The sequence below is a fragment of the Artemia sp. Qi Xiang Cuo genome, chromosome 10 (assembly GCF_049724085.1).
Source record: "Artemia sp. Qi Xiang Cuo chromosome 10, ASM4972408v1, whole genome shotgun sequence".
NCBI lineage: Eukaryota > Metazoa > Arthropoda > Branchiopoda > Anostraca > Artemiidae > Artemia > Artemia sp. Qi Xiang Cuo.
The window spans coordinates 46,144,930-46,166,587 of NC_142803.1; the positions used below are offsets into that span (position 1 = coordinate 46,144,930).

Here is a 21,658-nt window from a genome sequence, read left to right on the forward strand (position 1 = left end):
TTATTTAATTAATTATTATTTATTACTTATTATAATTTAATGATAATTATAATTTAACTATATAAATTAATTACAGATTAATTTAATCATAATTAATTATTTATATAATTATTAATTATTTTCTTAATTTCAAAAAACAAGTCCATTTGAAAATATTTTCAAAGTGCCGATTTCACGTCACAGCTGAAGTACCGTATTTTTCAGTATATTCAGAAATTTAGACTGAATTCGTGCATTGGCCGTGATATTTCAGCAGCTATTGAAGAGTTCTAACAGTATGTATTTCTACTCATAGTTACAGTGAAACAGAACCACCTAGTTTTGTTTTATTCATTGTTCTGACATTTTTATGAAAAAAAAGTCCTGCTTATTATATAAAAATGATCTTACCCTTGTTTACTCGTCTTATGCAGTCATAACTGGCTGTATAGTTAGATTCTAATGGTAAACAAATTTCCCTTCGGTAGCTAAATTTTACGATGTGCAATTCACATACGGAAAACTATTCGGTTCGCTTCTATTTCGAATTAGTCTTGAAAAAATCTTCTCTCCTGCTGGAAAACAATCGCTGAAAATAAATAAAAGCTCCAATTCCATGGCATGAAGATAATTGGTAACCTTTTTAGATGGCTATCTTAAATACAATACCTACATATTTCAGTAGGTAAATTCCCGACAAAGATTTTCTAGGAGGAGAATTTCTAGAAAGTTCATTTTCAAGGAAGACAATTTTTCTGTCAATCAGACGAAACAGCCAGGATTTACAAAGCGCTTACTGACATTTACTTCCCGACAAAGATTTTCTAGGAGGAGAATTTCTAGAAAGTTCATTTTCAAGGAAGACAATTTTTCTGTCAATCAGACGAAACAGCCAGGATTTACAAAGCGCTTACTGACATTTACTTCCCGACAAAGATTTTCTAGGAGGAGAATTTCTAGAAAGTTCATTTTCAAGGAAGACAATTTTTCTGTCAATCAGACGAAACAGCCAGGATTTACAAAGCGCTCTAGATAGCAACTACCTTCTTCCAGCCTTTGTCCAAACTTGAACTAAAGGATTGCATTTTATTTATTTTATCCCAGAAGCCTATTTCTCTAAACATACACCTCTAGACGTGCTGGGTTTAATTCTGAACCCTTAAACTGGTCCTTGTTGTTTTTTCTGCCTTTATGAGTAAAACCGTCTGATTTACCCAAAGCCATTCGGGAGGATACGTGTATTCCACATATTTATTCACTAATCCTACACTGAAAATTTACGAGGGACTTTAGGTGATGCTTGGAATTGAAAAAAAATTCCTGGAAAGTATTGGCCTATAATATATTTTTTTCAGTAGAGTGCAAATTATGTTCTGGTCTTGAGAAGGCATGGGGGTAGTCAGTAATACTCATTTAAATTCGCTCGTTTTGAGTTTAACTCGGTTATTTATTGTAATTTCTGTTAGTTTTGGGTTTAATATATTTATTGATTGTGATTTGTGGTAGTTTTAAGCTTGGAAGATTATTTGACTTTATTTCTGCTGTTTTTTTGTTTAACGTAGCTCTTTACTTTTCTTTGAAAAACTTATTTCGTGGAAATAATTTTAAAGTTAATTTCTGTTTGTTTTTTATTGACAAAGTCTTTTCCGTGGAATTTTTTTATACAAATATTTTTATGGATTCTTCTATAAGAATGCATAGTTTGGCTTGCTATTTGTATTTTGTGAGAAACTTTTTCACCAATGTTTAATCTTCGTATTAATAATAATGTTAATTTAATTTATACCTCCTCAAGTTAACCTGAAAAATAAAAAATAATATCATTCCCAAAAAAATTCTTTCTATGCTCTTTGACAACTTGGATACATTTACACTCTCTTGATTTATTTAAATTGTAAGAGAAGAAGTAGTGATAGTATTGGCACCGAAAGTTTCAACTTAATACCCCCAGTCGTTCTTGATATATTGCTTAGGTTTGTTATTGGCAACCATACAAACAGTGCCTTTTGATTTAGTTTTAAAGTAACATATATTTTTAAAGCATAATGGGCCAATTACATAACTGGGGGGGGGGGCTGGCAGACCGAATATCCCTAGAGACATAGTTACTGGACCGCTGTTCTATGCTGAACAAAATGACTGTAAAAAAATATCGATTCGATGGGTTTGGAAAATGAATGGGCTTGGGAGGATGGCTGCCTACCCTCTAATCTCTTTTGACTTTTAAAAATGGCGCTAGAACTTTTTGATTTAGTTCAACATCCGCCAAAATATACCTTGGAAGCTTTACCTTCATACTGTTAGCTTGCATAGAAGCAATTAGTAGCAGTATGCGCATTGCACCTTTGGTTTCTACAAGATCCCTTTCAAAACACGCTGAAAATTTAACCTTAATGCCATCAACCGTTCCTGAAACATTTCTGATACGTCCTCTTAACAACCTGTGTGGGCATTGTGTCTTTCAATTTAGGTCTATACAGTTTCAATATTTCCCCAATTTTTCGCCATAATAACCTTGGTATTGATAGCGGCGGTAGTAGTAGTAGCAGTAGAGTTAAAAGTGGTTAGCTTTGCATATGAGATACTAGCAGCAGTAGAAGTTTTAATAATAACAGCAGTAGTAGTAATATGAGTAGAAGCGGTAGCAATAGGAGGCAATTATTTTCTTTCGGTTAGTTCAACATCCCCCACAACAAGCCCTGTTAGTTTCAATTTCACACACCAAACTACTCCCAAGATATTGCAGTTACGCCCTTTTGACAACCTACATACAGACGATGTGTTGCGATTAAGCTCACCCCCCCCCCCCACAAAAAAAGAAAATCTTTGAAAATTTCACCTTCATACCTTTACTCATAGTTGTAATAGTAGTCATAGTAGTCTTTTTATTACTAGTATTAGTATTAATAGTACTAGCGGTAGTACTAGTAGCAGCAGCAGTATTAACGTATTGCCTTTACAAGTAGTTACAATAGAAGAAGTAGCTGAAGTAATAGTAGTAAATGTAGCAGTGATAGAAGTATTAATAATGTTGCCTTTTGGTCAGATGATTTTCCCCTTTTAGTATTCTGTGAAAGTTCCAACTTAACACCCATATCAATTCTTGAGATACGCTCTTTTGACAAAGTGCACGCACATAGGATATTAGGGTCTTACTCCATCGACCCCATTCAATCACATATGATGACTGACCGGCTTGATGAAGTAATATTTCATTAGGATTGGTGGAGAACTTATCTTCAGACTAGGCCTATTATTCAGCATGATTCTGAAAGATGCTGAGATATAAAGTGCATTATTTTCTACAAAGCGAATATGAAACGCACTCTTAATTCTGCAAGTCTTTCTCCAAAATCAAATCCAGGCAATTAAAAAAAAATTCTAATCTCAATAATTTTGGCTGAAAACTTAATCAACTGTCAAACTTTAATTTGAAAGTGTCTGTCCCAAAAAAGAGAATTCTGATTTATGCTGGAAAATTCAACGTAGAATAATTTTTTTTTCTTATAGTTTCTACATAGACTCTAAAAAATTTTGCATTATTCATTTGAGTTTAGTGACTTAACAATAGCAAAGAAATAACAAAATTAGCCGATTCCTTCCGTAATAAATGATTAAAATTACTCAAAATTTCTCTAATTATTATTATATTCATTTATCATATAATTTTCCAGGTGAATCGCAGTTTATAAGTGATATACCAGCATTGCCAACACAGCTTTATGGAGCCATAGTTGTTACCGAATGTGGTCCAGCCAAACTGGACGAAATTGATCCAAGCGAAGCTTTGGTAAGTCAGACAAATCACATTCCAATAAATGTCCAATTCGTTCTCAAAATGATTAAGTTTTCGCGGGCCTTACGAAAGTGTAACGTATAGAGCATTGCAACATTGACTTTGATTCATGAATGTTCCGTAGTATATAGTACTCGGTTGTATGTATACAGCAAGTTAAACCATTTGTTTTTTTTGTTTTTTTTGGTTTGGGGTGAACTTAAAATCCCAGAATATTAGCGGATGAGTTGAGTAGCTTGTATAATAGCAATTACATAGAATACACCGGATGTACGATTCGAGAAACTCACTACCATCCATTTTTCATCTGACTCAACGAATACCCCCATGGGAAACTTGGTCAAAGCTATTGACCAAGCTATTCCGATCTGCTTTTATAATTGTATGATAAAAGTTTTGAGGCTGATGATACGATTTCCAAATTAAATCCATAGGCTAAACAATCCCTGTTTCAAGTAGATCTTGTATACAAGCTATGCCCCATCCTATTCAATATTGTTCTGTAGGCAGTGTCTTGGGCACTATCCAATATCATGTTTGTGAACAAAGAACAAGAAGAAAGAGAAAAATGAAAAACAAAAGAAGATAAACTTCGTTTTTTGTTTTTACTTTAAACTCGAATGTCAAATTTATTCTCAATGATTACGTTTTTCAGTCCTATTTACGGTTGTTTTTATTCAAAACTGTTTTCATTGTATAGGTTTGGAGGACTTTTTGATTGAAAGTAGCAACAAAAATCATTAATACATATTCACAAGCAAGGAGGCATAAACAAACCTTGAAAGTTTTGAGGGATATCTTCTGTGGAAACATGAGCATATGAGCATATTCTTAATGGCATCATGGCTATCCTTTCTGCTAAATTTTTTTACTTCCACCCAAATGTATAATTGTGTATTTTTGGTTAATGATAATACCAGTCATTAAAGTAGGAATCATAAGTAGAAGAAAAATATTTTCTTTTACTGGTAATAGTCTATTAAGGTAGTAGAAGCCAGGCACTCATGGAGAAACTTTTTCTATGGAGGAGGAACAACTCCAAAAAAATGAGTTACAAGGGTCAGTCACTAGGAAGAGCTAAAAAAAGTGCCTTTATTTATTTTACGACTTGAAAAAATAGCTGTAAATTGGCAACGCAGAGGTGGTCAGATGTAAGGCTGATGGACTATAGTGATTCCATTCACTACCTTATCGTCATCATTGACTTCTGACAATTTGTGAGCTGAGGAACATTCAGCTGAATTCCTTGATCTTCTTTTTCTTATGAAGTACTTCACTTTCTTATTTAAAAAAAAAAGAGACTAACAGTTGACAAAAAGTGTTGTCTGAACTGACAAAACAGTCCTTTTGAACGCACTCACTGTTTTTACTTCCAGGGCATGGAAGGTGTGGTTCGTTTTTTGACTGCCAAAGATATTCCAGGGATGAACGCTTTTCACAGTTCTATCTATACTCCTTTTGCTGTTGAAGAAGAACAGGTATATACTTTTTTTTATTAATTTTGAAAACTACTTTTAAAGAAGTTAAACATTAATTTTTGGTTATTGGTGCAACGTAGTAAATCAAATTTTTCTATTACGAATTTTGAGCTGATTCATAATAATGATTATCCTGTATATATGAGGTGGTCTGCCATCTTCCCCACCACCCCCATTCTGTATGCTATTTTTTTTTTTACTATATCTCTACTGAAAGCTTATTTAAGTGCAACAAATTACACATTTGGTGATTACTGGTAATTTTTTACTTATCAACTACTTTTAGTAGCCTTTGTATTGAAAATTTTGTTCTCTAAGGGAAATGTACATAATTAAGATCTTCCATTCTTGAAGTATTTTGAAAAATACAATTTTTCAAGAAAAAGGGCTTATTTAGTATATTTACCGTCATTGCCTAGAAAAGTAAATCCTTCTCTTCTGTATTTTTCTTAGATAGTTGTTTAGGGTTCTATTGAATTCCATTTCATAACTTTAATCAGGACCACACCCTGTTGCTTCTTCAGAAGTGTTTAACTTCTTCTTCTAAAATCATCTAGTTTTTCATGTGTTTTTTTTTTTTTTTTTTTTTTTTTAACATAATTTTAGAAACTCTGCGTGTACTATGAGGTTCTCCACTGTTTTATCTAACAGATCATGCGTCACAAGGAAAAAGAATATCTTCCATGTGATGATGTTTAAATCAACTAGTTTAACGCCATCTATAACCTGCTTTTAATAATTCTTTTATGTATCACAGTTGCTGTACCAAATAAAAAAAAACAATACTTGACTTTCTAAGTCGTTTCCAATTTAAATATAGATAAATCTGATGAGAAGCATTCAATTAGAAAAATTGGGTGAGCTAAACAGCAATGTTGGACTAATGAATATTCGGAGCAAATAGAAAATAAATCCAGGTAAAATATAATTGAAATGTAAAAATATCCCAATCAACAAAGTTCCTCGTACAAAATCCATATTTTCTAAGCATTATTTAGGAAAATGATTCAGATTCGTCAAATACTAAAAACTTACATTCTTTTCCTATTTTTTTTTCAAATATGTCGACGAAATTTTTTAGTAGCTTTTTCACAAAAACTAAATGGAATACAAGTCTTCCAACTTAAACTTTATACAAGTGGCAAAGGAAAGCGTTAGTTGTTTTTGCACTGACGTTTTTACGGAATGGCGTCAATACAAAACGACAAAGTTTACACAATTAATAGTTTTTACCGTACAAAAGCTTACTGAGCATCAAACAAGAAACGTGGTTCTCATTTAGCCCCCCTTCAAAGGATAAAAATATACAAAAGTAAAACAATTCAATAATTTAACAAATTATACATGATAGATTATTGTTATTGAAAATATTGGAATTTTTTCAAACTTTGGGATTTTCTTGTAAGTGAAGCTTGAAATATTTTTGAATTCTCAATGGCAACCCTGGTACCGTCACTTTGATCAATGAAAGAGATATATACAGAGACAAAACTTCGACTGATCAGTTTCATTTTCAGTTTCATTTATTTATATTTAAAAATAAAATGCATAACATACATAACATTCCTGCCAGGAAAACGCAAAAAAAGAATGCTTGGCTATGGCAGGACATTAACTAATATTAATTAAAAACAAACAGAAACAACAAATTAACTGAGCGTATCAAGAAGAAAAAAAGAGGAGAAAAGTAAACCAGTAAATAAGTCAAGCTATAGTTTCAACTTTAAATGTAAGAAACGAAGAAGAGAGAGAAGGCAATAGGGAACGAGAAAAAAGGGAGAATGGAAATGTGGAGAAAAAACAAACATGGAGGAGGACAGCACTAAACACTTTTTCTGTAATGACCCTTCGCTGGTCGCTTAAAGGATATAAGATTCTGTGAATTCCGGATGTCTAAGACGAGAGAACTCCAAATAGTCCGTGCAAAAAATCGAATTAAAAAAGAAGGCTCTTTTCGTAGAGGGCGCTTCTTGGACTATGTCACAAGAATGTCGTATGGCGTAAGTATGCCAATCTTGATTTAATGTAGGCGGATCTTAAAAGGAAGATGGAAGGAGTTCAATGAAATGCTTGAAACGAAAATTTGCGATTTGCAAACCTCGAGTCTTAGGCACATCAAATATTTAGGTTAATTTGATATGGAAGCTGATGTCATCTGTGTGTTGAATCGGTGATGTAATTTGAACTATTATTTTGGATAATTTGAACTCTTTTATAACAAGAAATGAAGTTACTTGCCCATATGGAGCCGCCGTAAGGCAAATCGGGATGAAAAATAGAATGACAAATCATTTTCAGGATTTTGTTAGGGGAACGAAATTTAAGACGACAGATGACCCCAAGGGACCTGGAAATTTTACTGTCTACTAATTTTGCATGTTGTTTCTACGAAAGACTTTCATAAACTACAAATCCAAGATATCTACTGGGTTTTACTCTATTGATAATAGCTACTTTTAATTTTAGATCTGTCTGAATTGACGATATTCTAGAAATAAATACATAATTTGTCGTACTGTAATTCAGTGTTAAATAGTTTAAATCAGTCCTTGAGACAAATTCAGTGAGAGCTGTTTTCATTTTCTAAAACAAAGAGGGTAGATTTTCACATGCAACAAAAAGAAGTCCTTCGTCTGCAAAAAGTATTATGTTGGCTTCAGACAAATAATATTTTACTTGGTCAACATAAGTAAGAAAAAGTAGGGGTCCCAGTATTGACCCTTGTGTAGGTTAAGTAACACATTTTATTTCTTTCGAACTATCAGCACATTGGTGTACATTCTTCCCTGAATCAACCCTGTTTCAGGCTTTTACTTCCACAACATCCAGGAAATCCAAAATATTTGAGACCATTTTCTAAAATGCCGTCCCACCCAAATTTAAGACATCTTGCGTTTCTTATATTTTTAAACACTTGAATAAACGGGTCCTTCTACTAGGAATATTTTGCGCCTTAGCAGTAGAGGTAAAAATTAACTAATGATTTCTTTTTCTACAAAACAGACGCTGGTTTTCTCCTAACAATAAGGTTTCGATACTTGTAATCTGAGATATCAAAAGTACACATATTAATTATGAAACTCTGTCCTTCACATGGTTGTGACGCTTCTTCTGACGAATCGCCTTAAAATTGACCAAAAGAGAAGTGTGCTTTAACATTTGCTAAGTAACAAAGTTACCTCTGGAGTTTTTGACTTAAATCTGTTATTTTGTATTTTCAAGCGCCAATGACGCATTAGGTTTTAGACTTTTACAGTGAGAGAAGGAGGTCATACCCAAACTCTTGTTTGTGGTGATTTTTGTTTGTTTCGAGCTTAATTTGCATATTCAATTTAAGTTTCACTCGTTTTAATATTTATGTTTTAATTTACATTAATATCTATTGTATGTTTGTTTGCATTGATTGTTTGTTTAATTTCTGTTCGTTTTAAGTTTCATTCGTACTTCAATAGGAAAATATTTTTTTCGTCTTAAACTTGATTTTTATATTCAATCTAAGCATTACTCCCTTGAAGATCTGTTTATTCATTTATATAATAGCTTGTTGTATCTTTTTGCTAAAATTGTTTATTCAATTTCTGTTCGTTTTGGGTTTCATTTATTCTTTAATAGTAATTTCTGCTCCTCTTGAGTATTGAATTTTAACATGTATTTGTATCAGCTGAGCTCAAGTTTAAAATGGCCTTTACTTTTCTTTTAAAAACTTATTTTTTCGGAAAGTTTTTTTTTTTAATTAATTTTTGTTCGTTTTTTATTGCAAAAAATTTCGAATTTTTAAAAATTCCTTCTTTCAAAATCAAACTTTAGAAAAATAATCAAATGTTCATCAAAGTATCAAAACTGATATCAAAGTAACAATATAAAAGTGAAAAAATGGGTTTGTGTCAACCTCGGAGTTTTTATTAAAACAAAATTTTTATCGGATGGGTTTGGGGAAAAAGGGCGTGGGGGGACTAGATTAAGCTTCGGTCTCTTTTGACTCTTTAAAAGTGAACTAGAACTTTCTATTTTCAATCAAATGAACCCTCTCTGAAGTTTATAAGAGTATCCCTTCTATAAAAACCATATAAATCCCCAGAGTATAACTTACAACGCCTGTCCCTCGGCCCTGGGAGGTTGTGTCGACCCTGGAGTTTCAATATCTGACGGTTGAACTATTTTTAACAAAATGGTTACCTGAAATTTTTATCGGATGGGTTTATCCATCCGATACACCCAAAGGCGTGGAGGACGGGAGGGGCTAGTTGCCCTCCGATCTTTTTCACTCTGAGAAAATGAACTACAATTGTAAATTTCTATTCAAATGAACCCTCTCTGAAGTTTATTCGAGTATACCTTCCATAAGAACCATATATGCCCCCAGAGCAATACTTACAACGCCTGCCCCGGCCCTGGGGGATTGTGTCGACACAGGAGTTTTTCTTGTCTGACCTTTGAACTATTTTTAACGAAGTGACCCTACGTGAAGCAGTTTTGTTATATGATCTTTGAGCTATTTTTAACAAAATGGCTACCTCAAATTTTTTATCAGATGTATTTGGGGGAAAAGGGCTTGGGGGGCCAGTTGCCCTCTGATCACTTTTGACTCTTAAAAAGGGCTGGATTTCAATATCCAATCAAATGAGCCCTCTCTGAAGTTTATACGAGCATCCCTTTCATACGAATAATATACGCCACAGATCATGAATTGACCCACCGGCCTCCGGACCCTGGGGGGTTTTTACAAGAAATGAGTTTTTGTTATCTGGATTCTTAGAAATATTTAACAAATAGCATACCTACGCTTGTGAATTAAAAATATGTGGGGACAACAGACATAGGGGGATAGCTTCCATTCAATATCTTTCAACTCGAAAAAACTTAGATATAAACTTCAATTTCCAATCAAATGAACCATATTTGAATTTTTTTACGAGCATCCCTTCAATACGAACCATATATTCCCCAAGGGCATAACTTACAACACACCTGCCTACGGGCCCTGGGGATCTGTGTTAACCTCACAGTTTTTATTATATGGTTTTTGAAATATTTTTAAAAAAAAAGACATCCCAAAGTCCCTATTAGATGAGCTTAATGAAGCACGGGTATGAAGGGGGAGGGCGCTAGGTGCCCAACAACCTTTCTATAATATTAAAAAGTAAACTAAAAGTTTAAATTTAAAATAAAATGATACCTCTTTGAAGTTAATACGAGCATCCCTTCCGTAAGATCCATATATGCCCCCAGGGCATAACTTATAACGCCTGCCCTCGGGCCCTGGTGGGTTGTGTCAACACCGGAATTTTTGTTATATAATCTTTGAGTTATTTTTTACAAAATACCTATCACAAAATTTTTATTGGATGCATTTGGGAAAATAGGGTTTAGGGGGGGGGAGCTGGTTACCCTCCAATATCTTTTGACACTTAAAAAGTGAACTAGAACTTTCAATTTCCAAACAAATGAGTCCTCTGTGAAGTTATTCGACAATGATGTCTATACAAAACCGAATATGTCCCCAGGGCATAACTTACAACCCTTACCCTGAGGGCTGTGGGGGAGTTGTTATTCTCAAATACCTAATTTCCAGAAGTTAAACCTACGTTTAACAAAATGGCTGTCTCAAAATTTTGATTTTATGTGTTTGGGGAAAAGGTGGGCGTGGGAAGGGGGCTAGTTGACCTCCTATCACTGTTGACTACCAAAAAGAGTACTATCTCTTTTGAATTTCCAATCGAATGATCTCGTTTTGAAGTTTCTATGACACCGCTTTCTATAAAAACCTTATATGCCCCCAGGTTATAACTTAAAACCCTTGCCTTGAGGTTCGGGGGGGAGTATCCTTCTCAAAAACATATTTTCTATCTGAAAATCAACTACGCTGAACAAAATGGCTATCTCAAAATTTTGATTGGGTGTGTTTGGGGGAATAATGGGCGTGGGGGGGGCTAGTTGTCCTCCAATCACTTTCGACTATTAAAAAGGGCACTAGCCCTTTGAATTTCTAATCGAATGAGCCTGAAAATCTGAAATGCTGAATAAAATGACTATCTCAAAATCTTGATTGGATGAGTTTGGGGGAATAATGGGCGTGGGGGGGGGAGCTAGTTGCCCTCCAATCATTTTCGACTATTAAAAAGGGCACTAGAACTCTCGATTTCCAATCGAATGAGCCCCCTTTGAAGTTTCTACGACGACCCATACCACATGAAGTGCATCTGGGAAAAAAAAAAAAATAATAAAACATTGGAGCAGTATGGCCTTTACTATAGGCAACGCTACAGCGTTGCCTCTGATACTCTGTTTTTCCTAATGCTTATACAAGGCTTTCTGTTGAGTCTAACGGGACTAAGTAAGGAAGTATTTTCTGTGAACTGTACACTGTACACAAGCCAAGATTTTGTTTGTCTTCGTATATAAGATTTTTTTTTTTTTTCATTTCTGATTCGAGTCTCACTATTATATTGAATACGAATATAATTCTTCTTAAAAAAAAAAAAATAATAAATAAAAAACATTACTTGTGCTCATTGCAGTGACAATACATTTTTCCTATGGACTCGTAGTGGAACCATTAGTGGAACCACTTAGGAACCATTATTAGGTTTTAACACTGAAGAAATTTATGTAGAATGTCTTCGGACCCATGAGAATAAGAATAGACAATAAAGATTCGAATACAAACAAATCGGAATTGTAGTTACCATAATATTGGTAATTGTGTAAATACCTTCAAACATCTAAACTTTGTTCAAAAAATGGTACAGATAAGCGTGTTCTTTTATCCTATAGAACGGAAGAGGACGAAAAAAAAACACAAAAAGAAAGAATCTTTGAATTTATTCTGTTTTATAAAAATATCAGCACTGGAAAATAAGTCCCTAAGTGTGAAATTTGTTTGATGTAGTAGCAGTGAAGAGGTAGAACACAACCAGAGGCGTAATTTTGTCAAAATCCGAGGGCGGGGGGGCAAAGTTGGAGCCAATTTTCTGAAATCAAGTGAAAATGACAGTGAACACTGAAAAATTACCCATATAGTACCATAAGTATTATATATAATTGGAATAAATTTCATAGTTTTATAAATTTGAATAATTCATTGGTTAATAATAAAATTAGATCAATTAATCATTTAATCAGTCATTATTAATTTGATATATTTTTGTGGGTGGATGCTCCTCATTTCATTTTATTTATTTGGTTACTTTGATTTTTTGCTGATTTTGTTTGTTGTTACCGTACGGAGAGTCGAAGAGCAATCTTTTTATTATTGTATCTGGAGATAGTATTAGTTATTTTTTGTTGAGTGTATATAAACCCACACACGAGTTATTCTCACTGTGGGTAATTAATTTGATAGTTTTGTCAAAAAAAAAAAATTTATTGATTAATAAAGAACTTGAACTTGAAAGGCAAAGATATACTAAAAGAAACTAAACTGCTTCTGTGGATGCTTGAATTGTGCAGGCTTATCTTAGTTTTGACAAGATTTTTGACAAGAAAATGATATACATCCTGGAAATGGTCAACATTTCTCACGGAGATTACAATTCTCATTGAAAAAACTGCACTAAACGTTAAGTGATCTCAGTCTTACTATATGACAATGAAATCGTACATTCCTATCTTATATTTTACAATAATATCTGCTATTTCATTATTTTATAAATTAAAAGCTTAACTAAATTATTTTTGCCTTTAAAAGAAAGGTTAGACAGACCGGGAACCATCTGAGCGCACAGATCAGTATTGTTGGAGGTCTTTATCTGTATTGACACTGCGCCATCTTCCGAAAGAAGTGCTTTAAAAAGGCGTTTAAAACACTGTACACTTTTTGCCTTTGCGTCTAACCTGCAAACGGAAATCTTGAAAAGTGTATGTGTTCCTGTTTTCTTTGTCTTTTTTTTCCAATACTCCGCTTTCCTTCTTTATATGAACAATAACAGTAAAATCATTGTTTTTATATTATTTAGAACCCTTCAGGAACTAGTTTAATGCCTAGTTAGATGTAGGAATTAGACCTTAAATTTTAAAAGTGTCGAAGAAGGCTGGAGTTCAGTTATGTTGGGATGTTCGTGCTTCTTATATACTTAATTTAACTTATATACTTATGCTTCCAACTATACATATACGATGCTTGCTGCTGGGTTACCTTGAAATCCAGAAAAATTAAATTTTTCAATTGCTAAATAAAATTTGAAATAGTACAATTTTGCTTAGATTCGGGGCTTCATAATTTAGTGTTGAAATATTAAGAATGATTTATTTTTCATTCCGTGTAAAAGTTTAAAAGTGGACTACCACCAAAAAAAGAAAAAAAAGACAAATATATTTACATGAAGAAAACATTAATTACATGAAAATTACATGAAAAAGACAAAAAAGCATAAAAAACTAATGTGATGGGGTGATACTGTGGGGAACACCCAGAGTATCATAAATATTTTCTTTGAGTCTGAGCCTTTGCCGAGGGAAACAGCTTACAATTTAAACTAAGTTTTGAATTGTGTATTGACTAAAACCTTGTTATTCCATTCAGACAAAGACTTTTAACTAACCATGCTTACGTTTTATATCGTATCTAAATATCGAACGCTATTTTGTTTAATATCATTACAGAATAATGCAGGCTTACTATAAAGGTATTTCAGCAGTCCAATGTTTGCTTACAATTGGGGTCAAAATTTTATGCTGGTTTGGAAACAAAGACGTTGTCTAAGTCAAGTTTGTTAACCTTGATTCATGGAAGCATATTACGTGGCGTGAATTATAGAATAAAATGTTCAAAAGAATAAATTTTCAAAATATCATACTAGGGTATAAAATATATATTGTGGTTGCGGTATATGCCGCAAACTTGTAAAGAATAAACTCTAGCCCATAGTAGCCGAAAATTAAATAATACATTTGGAAAGAAAAACTGTCAAATAATGGAGAATTACCATTTGAAGCGGATTCAGGGATAGCAAAAGCTTCTTGTGACATTATATTTAAGGGAAGTTCAAAAAATAGCCTGAAACCACTCGAAAGTGTATCGGGAACTGTGTCATTGTAATCCCTATAGCCAAAAGCACCATTTAGGAGGATTACAGTCCCCCATCTTGAGAAACAAGGAAAATTAGTTTTTGGCATGGGAAGCAGTGATATAATCGTTTCTTCTTTTTTTTTCTGTCACCGCTAGTTCATAATCTGTCACTGAAACGTCATAGATAGTAGTCAACACAGAGTGTAGTACATCAAACATCAAGAGTAGACGCTAAAGTTTTTTCATCTTTTTTTTTATGCCAAAGAGCCGTTCTTCTGGTTAACTCTTTGGCTAGTAGACTTGTATTTATGTCATACAAATAAAATTTGCTTGGATAGACCTTCAGTCACTAACTCTTAATAAAAGACGAATTAATCCTTGATTAATTTCTTGTTTGAAATAATTGAGAAAAAAATAAAACCATATTGACTTAGAGAAAAGATATAGACAATTTGAATGTCTACGGTTACGGAAATGTTAGTAGTTTGACGTAGTTTGTAATTCAATAGGTATCCCATAAATATTCATAAACTATATGAAACGAAAACCTTTTAATTTTCGGAAAATTGGGAGCTAAAAAACATATTGCACTGGAATTTACAAAATTCTGAATCTTTCGTCAGCTTTGGTCATACTCTTGGCCTTGAGTTTGGAATACGACCCTCCAATAGAAAGGAAACATTGAATTTGATTGTAGACAAATTTTTGTTTATCGTTGCAATAAGAAATAGAATCAAATGACTGTTTTAAATTTTTGTTTATCTTTTCGACTTAAGTTTTTATATTCAAATGAGTCAAATGAAACACGACTTAAGTTTTTATATTCAAATAAATTTCAGTGCAAATTAATCAATTAAAATTAAACTTATCCCATAAATTTTTCTAATTCCAACTTTTGCCCCAATTTTGGTCATAAATCATAGCTACTAAAGGACCCAAAAATCTGTCATTCAACATTATGCGGTGAAACTATGTAAAAATTATGCTGCCTAACAATTTACTAAAATTTTGGTAGTGAGACGAGGCGCGGGGTGGGGGGGGGGGCTTAAAAAGACTAGAGGCTCGCTTTGGTTCTCCCGTCATCTAAGATCGAAAATCTTCGCACAAACTGTAAATCACTGCTTAGCTCCAGTTCAAAAAAAAGATACAATATCCCTATCTTTTTGCTAAAAAGTCCTAAACGGGAGGAGTAATGGTCAGCTTTGGTTTTCTAATCATACAGATCAAAAAACAGTGCGTCATTCTGGTTTTAAAAAAAAGGTGTGAAATGCCTTTTTTTGCAAAAGCAAATGTCGATATAACCCGGGGGTCTATTGGCCTATGTATTGGCCAGGGGTCGTTTTCGTGCTGCTGGTAATACAGGTTTAGAACGTTTGCTTCAATCTGCCTCATACTTGGTGCAGCATGTTGATCGTTCTGATAAAAGCTGGGGGTAGAGGTGGGGTTGGTCCCTCTTAATGTCTTCATCTTGTGTTCCCACTGCATTAGTCCTTTGTTCGTCTTTGTATCGTATCGGCACTTATCTCATTCTCCTGTAAAATATTTGTCCAATTTTTTTTTTCCTTGTGTACACACATGAAGATTCCCCCCCCCCCCTATACAGCATACTACTTTGTATATGTGTTAGAGATATTTTTATCAAGATCTCACGGCCAAAACCAGGAAATTTACCTAAGTAGGGGAGGGGGGGCAAATACTTCCCAGAGACTTTTTTTGTATTGGGCTTTGAATGGGAGTATTTCTCGTTTTCCTCTTATGGTACATTTCTTAAGTTCCTTCTTTTTGCCCATGGGGCTATTTCCCCTGGTTTCTTCCTGATGGAGCCTATTACCGAATTCGAAAACCAATTATCTGCCTTCAAACAAAGTATGATGACTGAGACCTTGTCATGGACGCACCGAAAAATCTAGCCGTGGGAGAAGAAGATGTGCTGTCCTACATTCTTTTCTAGGAGGAGGTGTTCATTTTTTTTTGGACATAAACAAATTTACGTAAAACGATAGAATGCAAATTTTTCCAGTCAAAAAAAGGTCAATGCTCGATAAGAAAAAGCAGATTTGTACTTGTCAAACATCAAAATGCTAAGTTTTCTGTAGTACTGTACGTATGCCACATTTTTATTACGAGATCCCTCAGGGGACAACTCAAATCCCACCTTCCGTGGGCACTCCTTGGATGTTCCTTACCTTACCTTAGACCTTAGTTCCTTCAGGGACAAGTGTGACACATAGGGCATCAACGAAGCCTCGCCGGACGTCCCGGAGCAGAGCAGCAACCGTGACGTCCTCCCACTGTGGTTGCAACAACAGCTCAGCACTCTGCAGATCTCGGTCGTACTGTCATCGGAGGGTGTGTTTCGGTTGCCCTCGTTTTCGCCCACCCTCAGGTTGCTACTCGTAGGCAGCATTCGGAAGACGGTCTCCTGACATTCGGAAGACATGACCAAGATAGGTCCATCTTCTCTGCTTCAAAAGGTCTGTGACTGGTGGTTGACCTATTCGTCTGCGGACCACCACGTTCGTGACCCTGTCCTGCCACGAAATGTTAAGGATTCTTCTGAGGCAGACATTTTCAAATGCTAGGATACGCTTTTCCAGATGGACTTTCAGTTTTCAGCATTCACTTACATGAATGAGAATGGACATGACATTGCTATTAAATAGACGGAGCTTTAGACACTATGAGTATTTCTTGCTTCGTCATACTGATTTCAGTTTGTTGAATGCCGATGTTGCTTGTCCAATTCTTTTTTTCTTGTTGACTATTCCGCCATCATATTCGATCCAACTTCCAAGATATTTAAACTCATGGACTTGTTCGATCGTTTTTCCGTTGCATTTAAGGATCAAAGGTGAGTTGGATGTGGCCATGCTCTTCGATTTACCAACATTTACTACTAGTTCCACTTTCTCAGCCTTGTCCGCTATGATGCTAAATATTAGCTGCAAACGTTGCTTTGCCTCTTCTAGAAGTTCTACGTCGTCTGCGAAGTCTAAGTCTGTGATCTACTGACCACTGACTTTTACACCAAAGCCTGATGTTTGCCGTAGGACATAATCCATTACTAGGACAAATAGGAACGTGGATTACACGCATCCTTGTTTCACGCCAGAGAAAATCTTGAAGAATCGTGTCTCCCCATATTCCGTTCTGACACAACATTCACTCTCTTCATAGAGGGTCATTATTATATGGACTACTTTATTAGGTACTCCATACAATTTCAAAATCTTCCATAAAACATCACGATCGGGTTTTGTTGTTAATGTGTTTTATTTATTTTTTAATAAAACCTTTTCTCTCTCTCTCAAAGATCGATTGAGTCGAACGCTTTTTCGAAATCAATGAAGAGCAGATAAAGCTTTTATTCCATTCTGTTTACTCTTCCACCATAAGTCTCAGGATAAAAATAAGGTCAGAATTTGATCTACCGGGCCGGAACCCATGTTTTTCTTCCCTTAGATGGGAGTCAAGAGCTGCTCTCAAACGCTGCAATATTTTTTTGTGGCCAAGAGTTTACTTGGCACTGAAGTCAGGTTGATCCCCCTCCAGTTGTCATAGTTAAGAGCATCTCCCTTCTTAAACAGTTTGACTAGAATACCTCTAGTCCAATCACGTGGGACCTTTTCCATGCTCCAAACTGCTACTCGGAGAGCAGTCCATACATTTAAGCAAGCTCAAAGGGATGTCCTCAGCATCTCTGCCGTTATCCCATCGACTCCCGATGCATGGCCATTTTTAAGCTTTTTGACAGAAGCTTCTACCTCTGGAGTCCTGGGAGGATCGGTACTTACGTCAATTTATAAAAATGGGATGTCAGGTACAGTTTCTCGGTCATGGGGTGGAGGACGATTAAGTATATTTTCAAAATGGGATACCCATCGTTCGTGTACTTTCTTGGGATCTAAAATTACGCACCCGTTTTCATCTTTAATAAATGATGAGTGGTTCACTTTTTTCCAACTATCTCATTGGTTAGTCGGTAAACCATCATGGAGTCCTCTTTCTTTGCAGCCTATTCGGCAAGTACCTCTTTCTCTTCTTTCTGGTTTTGCTTGTCTCTTCTTGCACTCTTTTCAACAGTTTTATCCTCTTCTTTATAGTGTAGCTACAGACAGTCTTCATCTTCAAGCCTTGATGCATTCAGGATATCTCTCTTCGTTTCCTTGCACCGTTCAATGAATTTCCGTGTTTCGTCCGATATCCATTTCTCCTTCTCTCTTTTTTTGTATCCCAGACTTGCCTTGGCGGCATCATGGTAGGTATTCTTGATTTTCAACCAGATATCTTCGACACCAGGATTGCCGGTTTCATCTTTTAGATTCAAGGCCTCAAATCTGTTTTTCAGAGAAATACAGAAGTCCTTTTGTAAGTCTCAGTTTTTCATTTTGTCGGTGTCAAACTGCCTATAGCTACTAGTCAATTTCTTGTTTTGAGCTTTCAACTTAATTTGTGTTTCAGCCATCCTCAATATATGGTCTGAATTTACGTCAGCTTCTCGAAAACCACTTACGTCAAATAAGCTACCTCTCCAACGTCTTGAAATTGAAATGTGATCAATTTGGTTTTTTGTCCGACCATCTGGGGGCACCCAGGAGTATTTGTGGATTGACTTATGCTCAAACAATGTGCCACCTATGATCAAGTCTTGCTCAGCGCGTTGTCAACAAGAAGCGCTCCGTTTCATTGATAACTCCTATACCATGTGGACCCATGGCTTCTGGGCAATATTGATGGTCTACTCCAGTTTTGACATTGAGGTCACCTACAACGCATCATGTCTGGGTACATCTTTGGTGACCGCTTGTAACATTTCATAGAACTTGTCTTTTTCATCTTCGTCGGCTTGGTTTGTGGGAGCATATCAGGCAATGATGGCCAGTTTGTTGTGGGTTGAGATATATCGGGCCACCAATAAACGTTCATTTACAGGGTTCCAGCTCACCATTGCCTTCGAAGCGCTAGGTGACATCAAAACTCCAACTCCAACACGGTGTATTGCAGGATCTCCACTAAAACCAAAGTATATCCGTCGTCAATTTTCTCTAGCCCGGTTCCTGTCCATCTAACCTCACTTAGGACAAGTATATCCAGACAATACTGTTTCATTTCTTTGAGAAATTATTGGGCTCTTGAAATCTGGTTCATTGTTCTTACATTCCAAAAGCCTATTTGGTGGTTCCTTTCACAGTCAGAAATCGCTTCCTGGGGCATGCAGGGGGTTCATCAGGGAGGTTGAAGTATCCGAGGCTATTGTTGACGTTTCAGTTGCAGTTGGTTTTCCCCAGGGGTGGCCCCACTGGGTCCAGGTGTGGGTTGCAAACGCTCAGCCCAACCCTCCTCCTTTTTCGGAGTTTGGATCCTTAGATCTAGTATTCATAAATTTCTGTCTTCTGCTCTCGTTAAAGTTTTTCATATTGGAGCCAATAGAGGACTCTAGTGAACACAATTACTCATTTCTGGCAATTATGAATTAAAATGTAGATACTAGACTGAAGCTCATTGGCCTAATTCAACAACTTTACTGTTCTATGTATTATTAATTAAAAAAAAACAAGTTTTTTTTAACTGAAAGTAAGGAACGACGTTAAGACGAACAGAAATTATTCCGTATATGAAGGGGGCTGTCCCCTCCTCAACGCCTCGCTCTTTACGCTAAAAAATTTTTATTGTTTAAAAAAAATAGGGTTGTTAGAAAGTCAAACTTTAGCGTAAAGAGCGCGGCGTGAGGAGGGGACAGTCCCCTTCATATACGGAATAATTTCTTTTCGTTTTAAGTTTAACGTCGTTCTTTACTTTCAGTTAAAAAAAACTTGTTTTTTTATTTAATTTTTGAAAGTTTTTGAATTAATGCATGTTTTGATTTTGGCTCACCGTACATGAATAATTAAAACAAAATTTGCATATTAATTTCACTTTTATTTGGTTAAATGCCTTTCTCGTAACTTGTTTAATTTTATTTACGAACCTTTTTATTAGTAATAAATATACGTAACTTACGAATAAACTTACGCAACGAACTTCTATATTCATAAATTTTTAACACGTATATTAGGGGGTTCGCCCCCTAGTCAATACCTTGCTATTTAAGCTAAAGTTCTAATTTTTTTTCCAATTCTTTAAAAATGACCCTTAATCACAATCAGTTGATCAGTTGAAATCAGTCGAAAAACTTGTTTTTTTTTTAATTTAATTTCTGATCTTTTCTTTAACAATGCTGGGAAATCCGGCGCCCCCTTCATAGTAATGTCCCTTCCCCCATGATAACTTCCTTCATGGAAAGATCCTCCCATGTAACCCCCGATACACCCCCCCCCCCCACATACCAGAAGAAATCCCCCCTGAAAATATCTGTATACTTCCCAATAACCAATACTATATGTTAACATTGAGTAAAGTTCATAACTTTCAGCCCTCCCCCGGGGACTTCGGGGGATAAAGTTATCCTAAAAGTCATTTTTATCATATTTTCGACCATACTGAACAAAATGGCTATCTCAAAATTTTGATCGGGTGACTTTGGGGAAAAAATGAGCGTGGGAGGGGGCATAGTTGCCCTCCATTTTTTTGGTGACTTAAAAAGGGCACTAGAACTTTTAATTTCCGTTCCTATGAGCCCTCCCACGATATTCTAGGACCACTAGGTCGATACGATCACCCCTGGAGAAAAAAAAATAAATAAACACGCATCCGTGATCTTTCTTCTAGCAAAAAATGCAAAATTCCACATTTTTCTAGATAGATGCTTGAAAACTCTACAATAGGTTTCCCTGATACGCTGAATATGATGGTGTGATTTTCATTAGGTTCTATTACTTTTAGGGGGTCTTTTCTCCTTTTTTCTAAAATCAGCCAAATTTTCTCAGGGGCTTATCTTTTGATGGGTAAGACTAAACTTGATGAAACTTATATATTTGAAATCAGCATTAACATTTGATTCTTTTGATGTATCTATTGGTATAAAAATTCCGTTTTTTAGAGTTTCGGTTGCCATTGAGCCGGGTCGCTCCTTACTTACAGTTCGTTACCACGAACAGTTTGATAATTTTCTAATCTTTGAACTGTTTTTGTTTTATTATTTTTTAGTTTGTTTTGTAAAGTATATATTTAAATGATTAAAATATGTAAATATTCGAAATATATGTTAAATATTTATCAGATTATGCTAAATATATCTTTCAGTGGCCACTATAATGCAAATATTTAATTTTAAATGCTTTAGGAGAAAATATAAATATTTGGTGTAAACTCGCCAACTTCATTAATATTTTTCTTTTATTAGTTATTAATTTAAGAAACCACTTTCAAATTGGGGAGCCCTTTTAATTTGTTCGGTGAAATTTAATTTTAAATATTAAAAATATGCTGACATTCAGTACAAATTACAAGAATTATTAA

General features: G+C 35.0%; 1 protein-coding gene across 1 annotated transcript in view; it reads left to right on the forward strand.

Moving 5' to 3' along the window:
• LOC148947820 (uncharacterized) overlaps positions 1–21,658 on the forward strand; it is a 325,198-nt gene that overhangs the window by 42,192 nt on the left and 261,348 nt on the right. The window contains exons 14-15 of the mRNA XM_089095465.1: positions 3,654–3,769; positions 5,152–5,253. Coding sequence (XP_088951591.1) covers positions 3,654–3,769; positions 5,152–5,253 — 218 coding nt within the window. The remainder of the gene's footprint in view (positions 1–3,653; positions 3,770–5,151; positions 5,254–21,658) is intronic.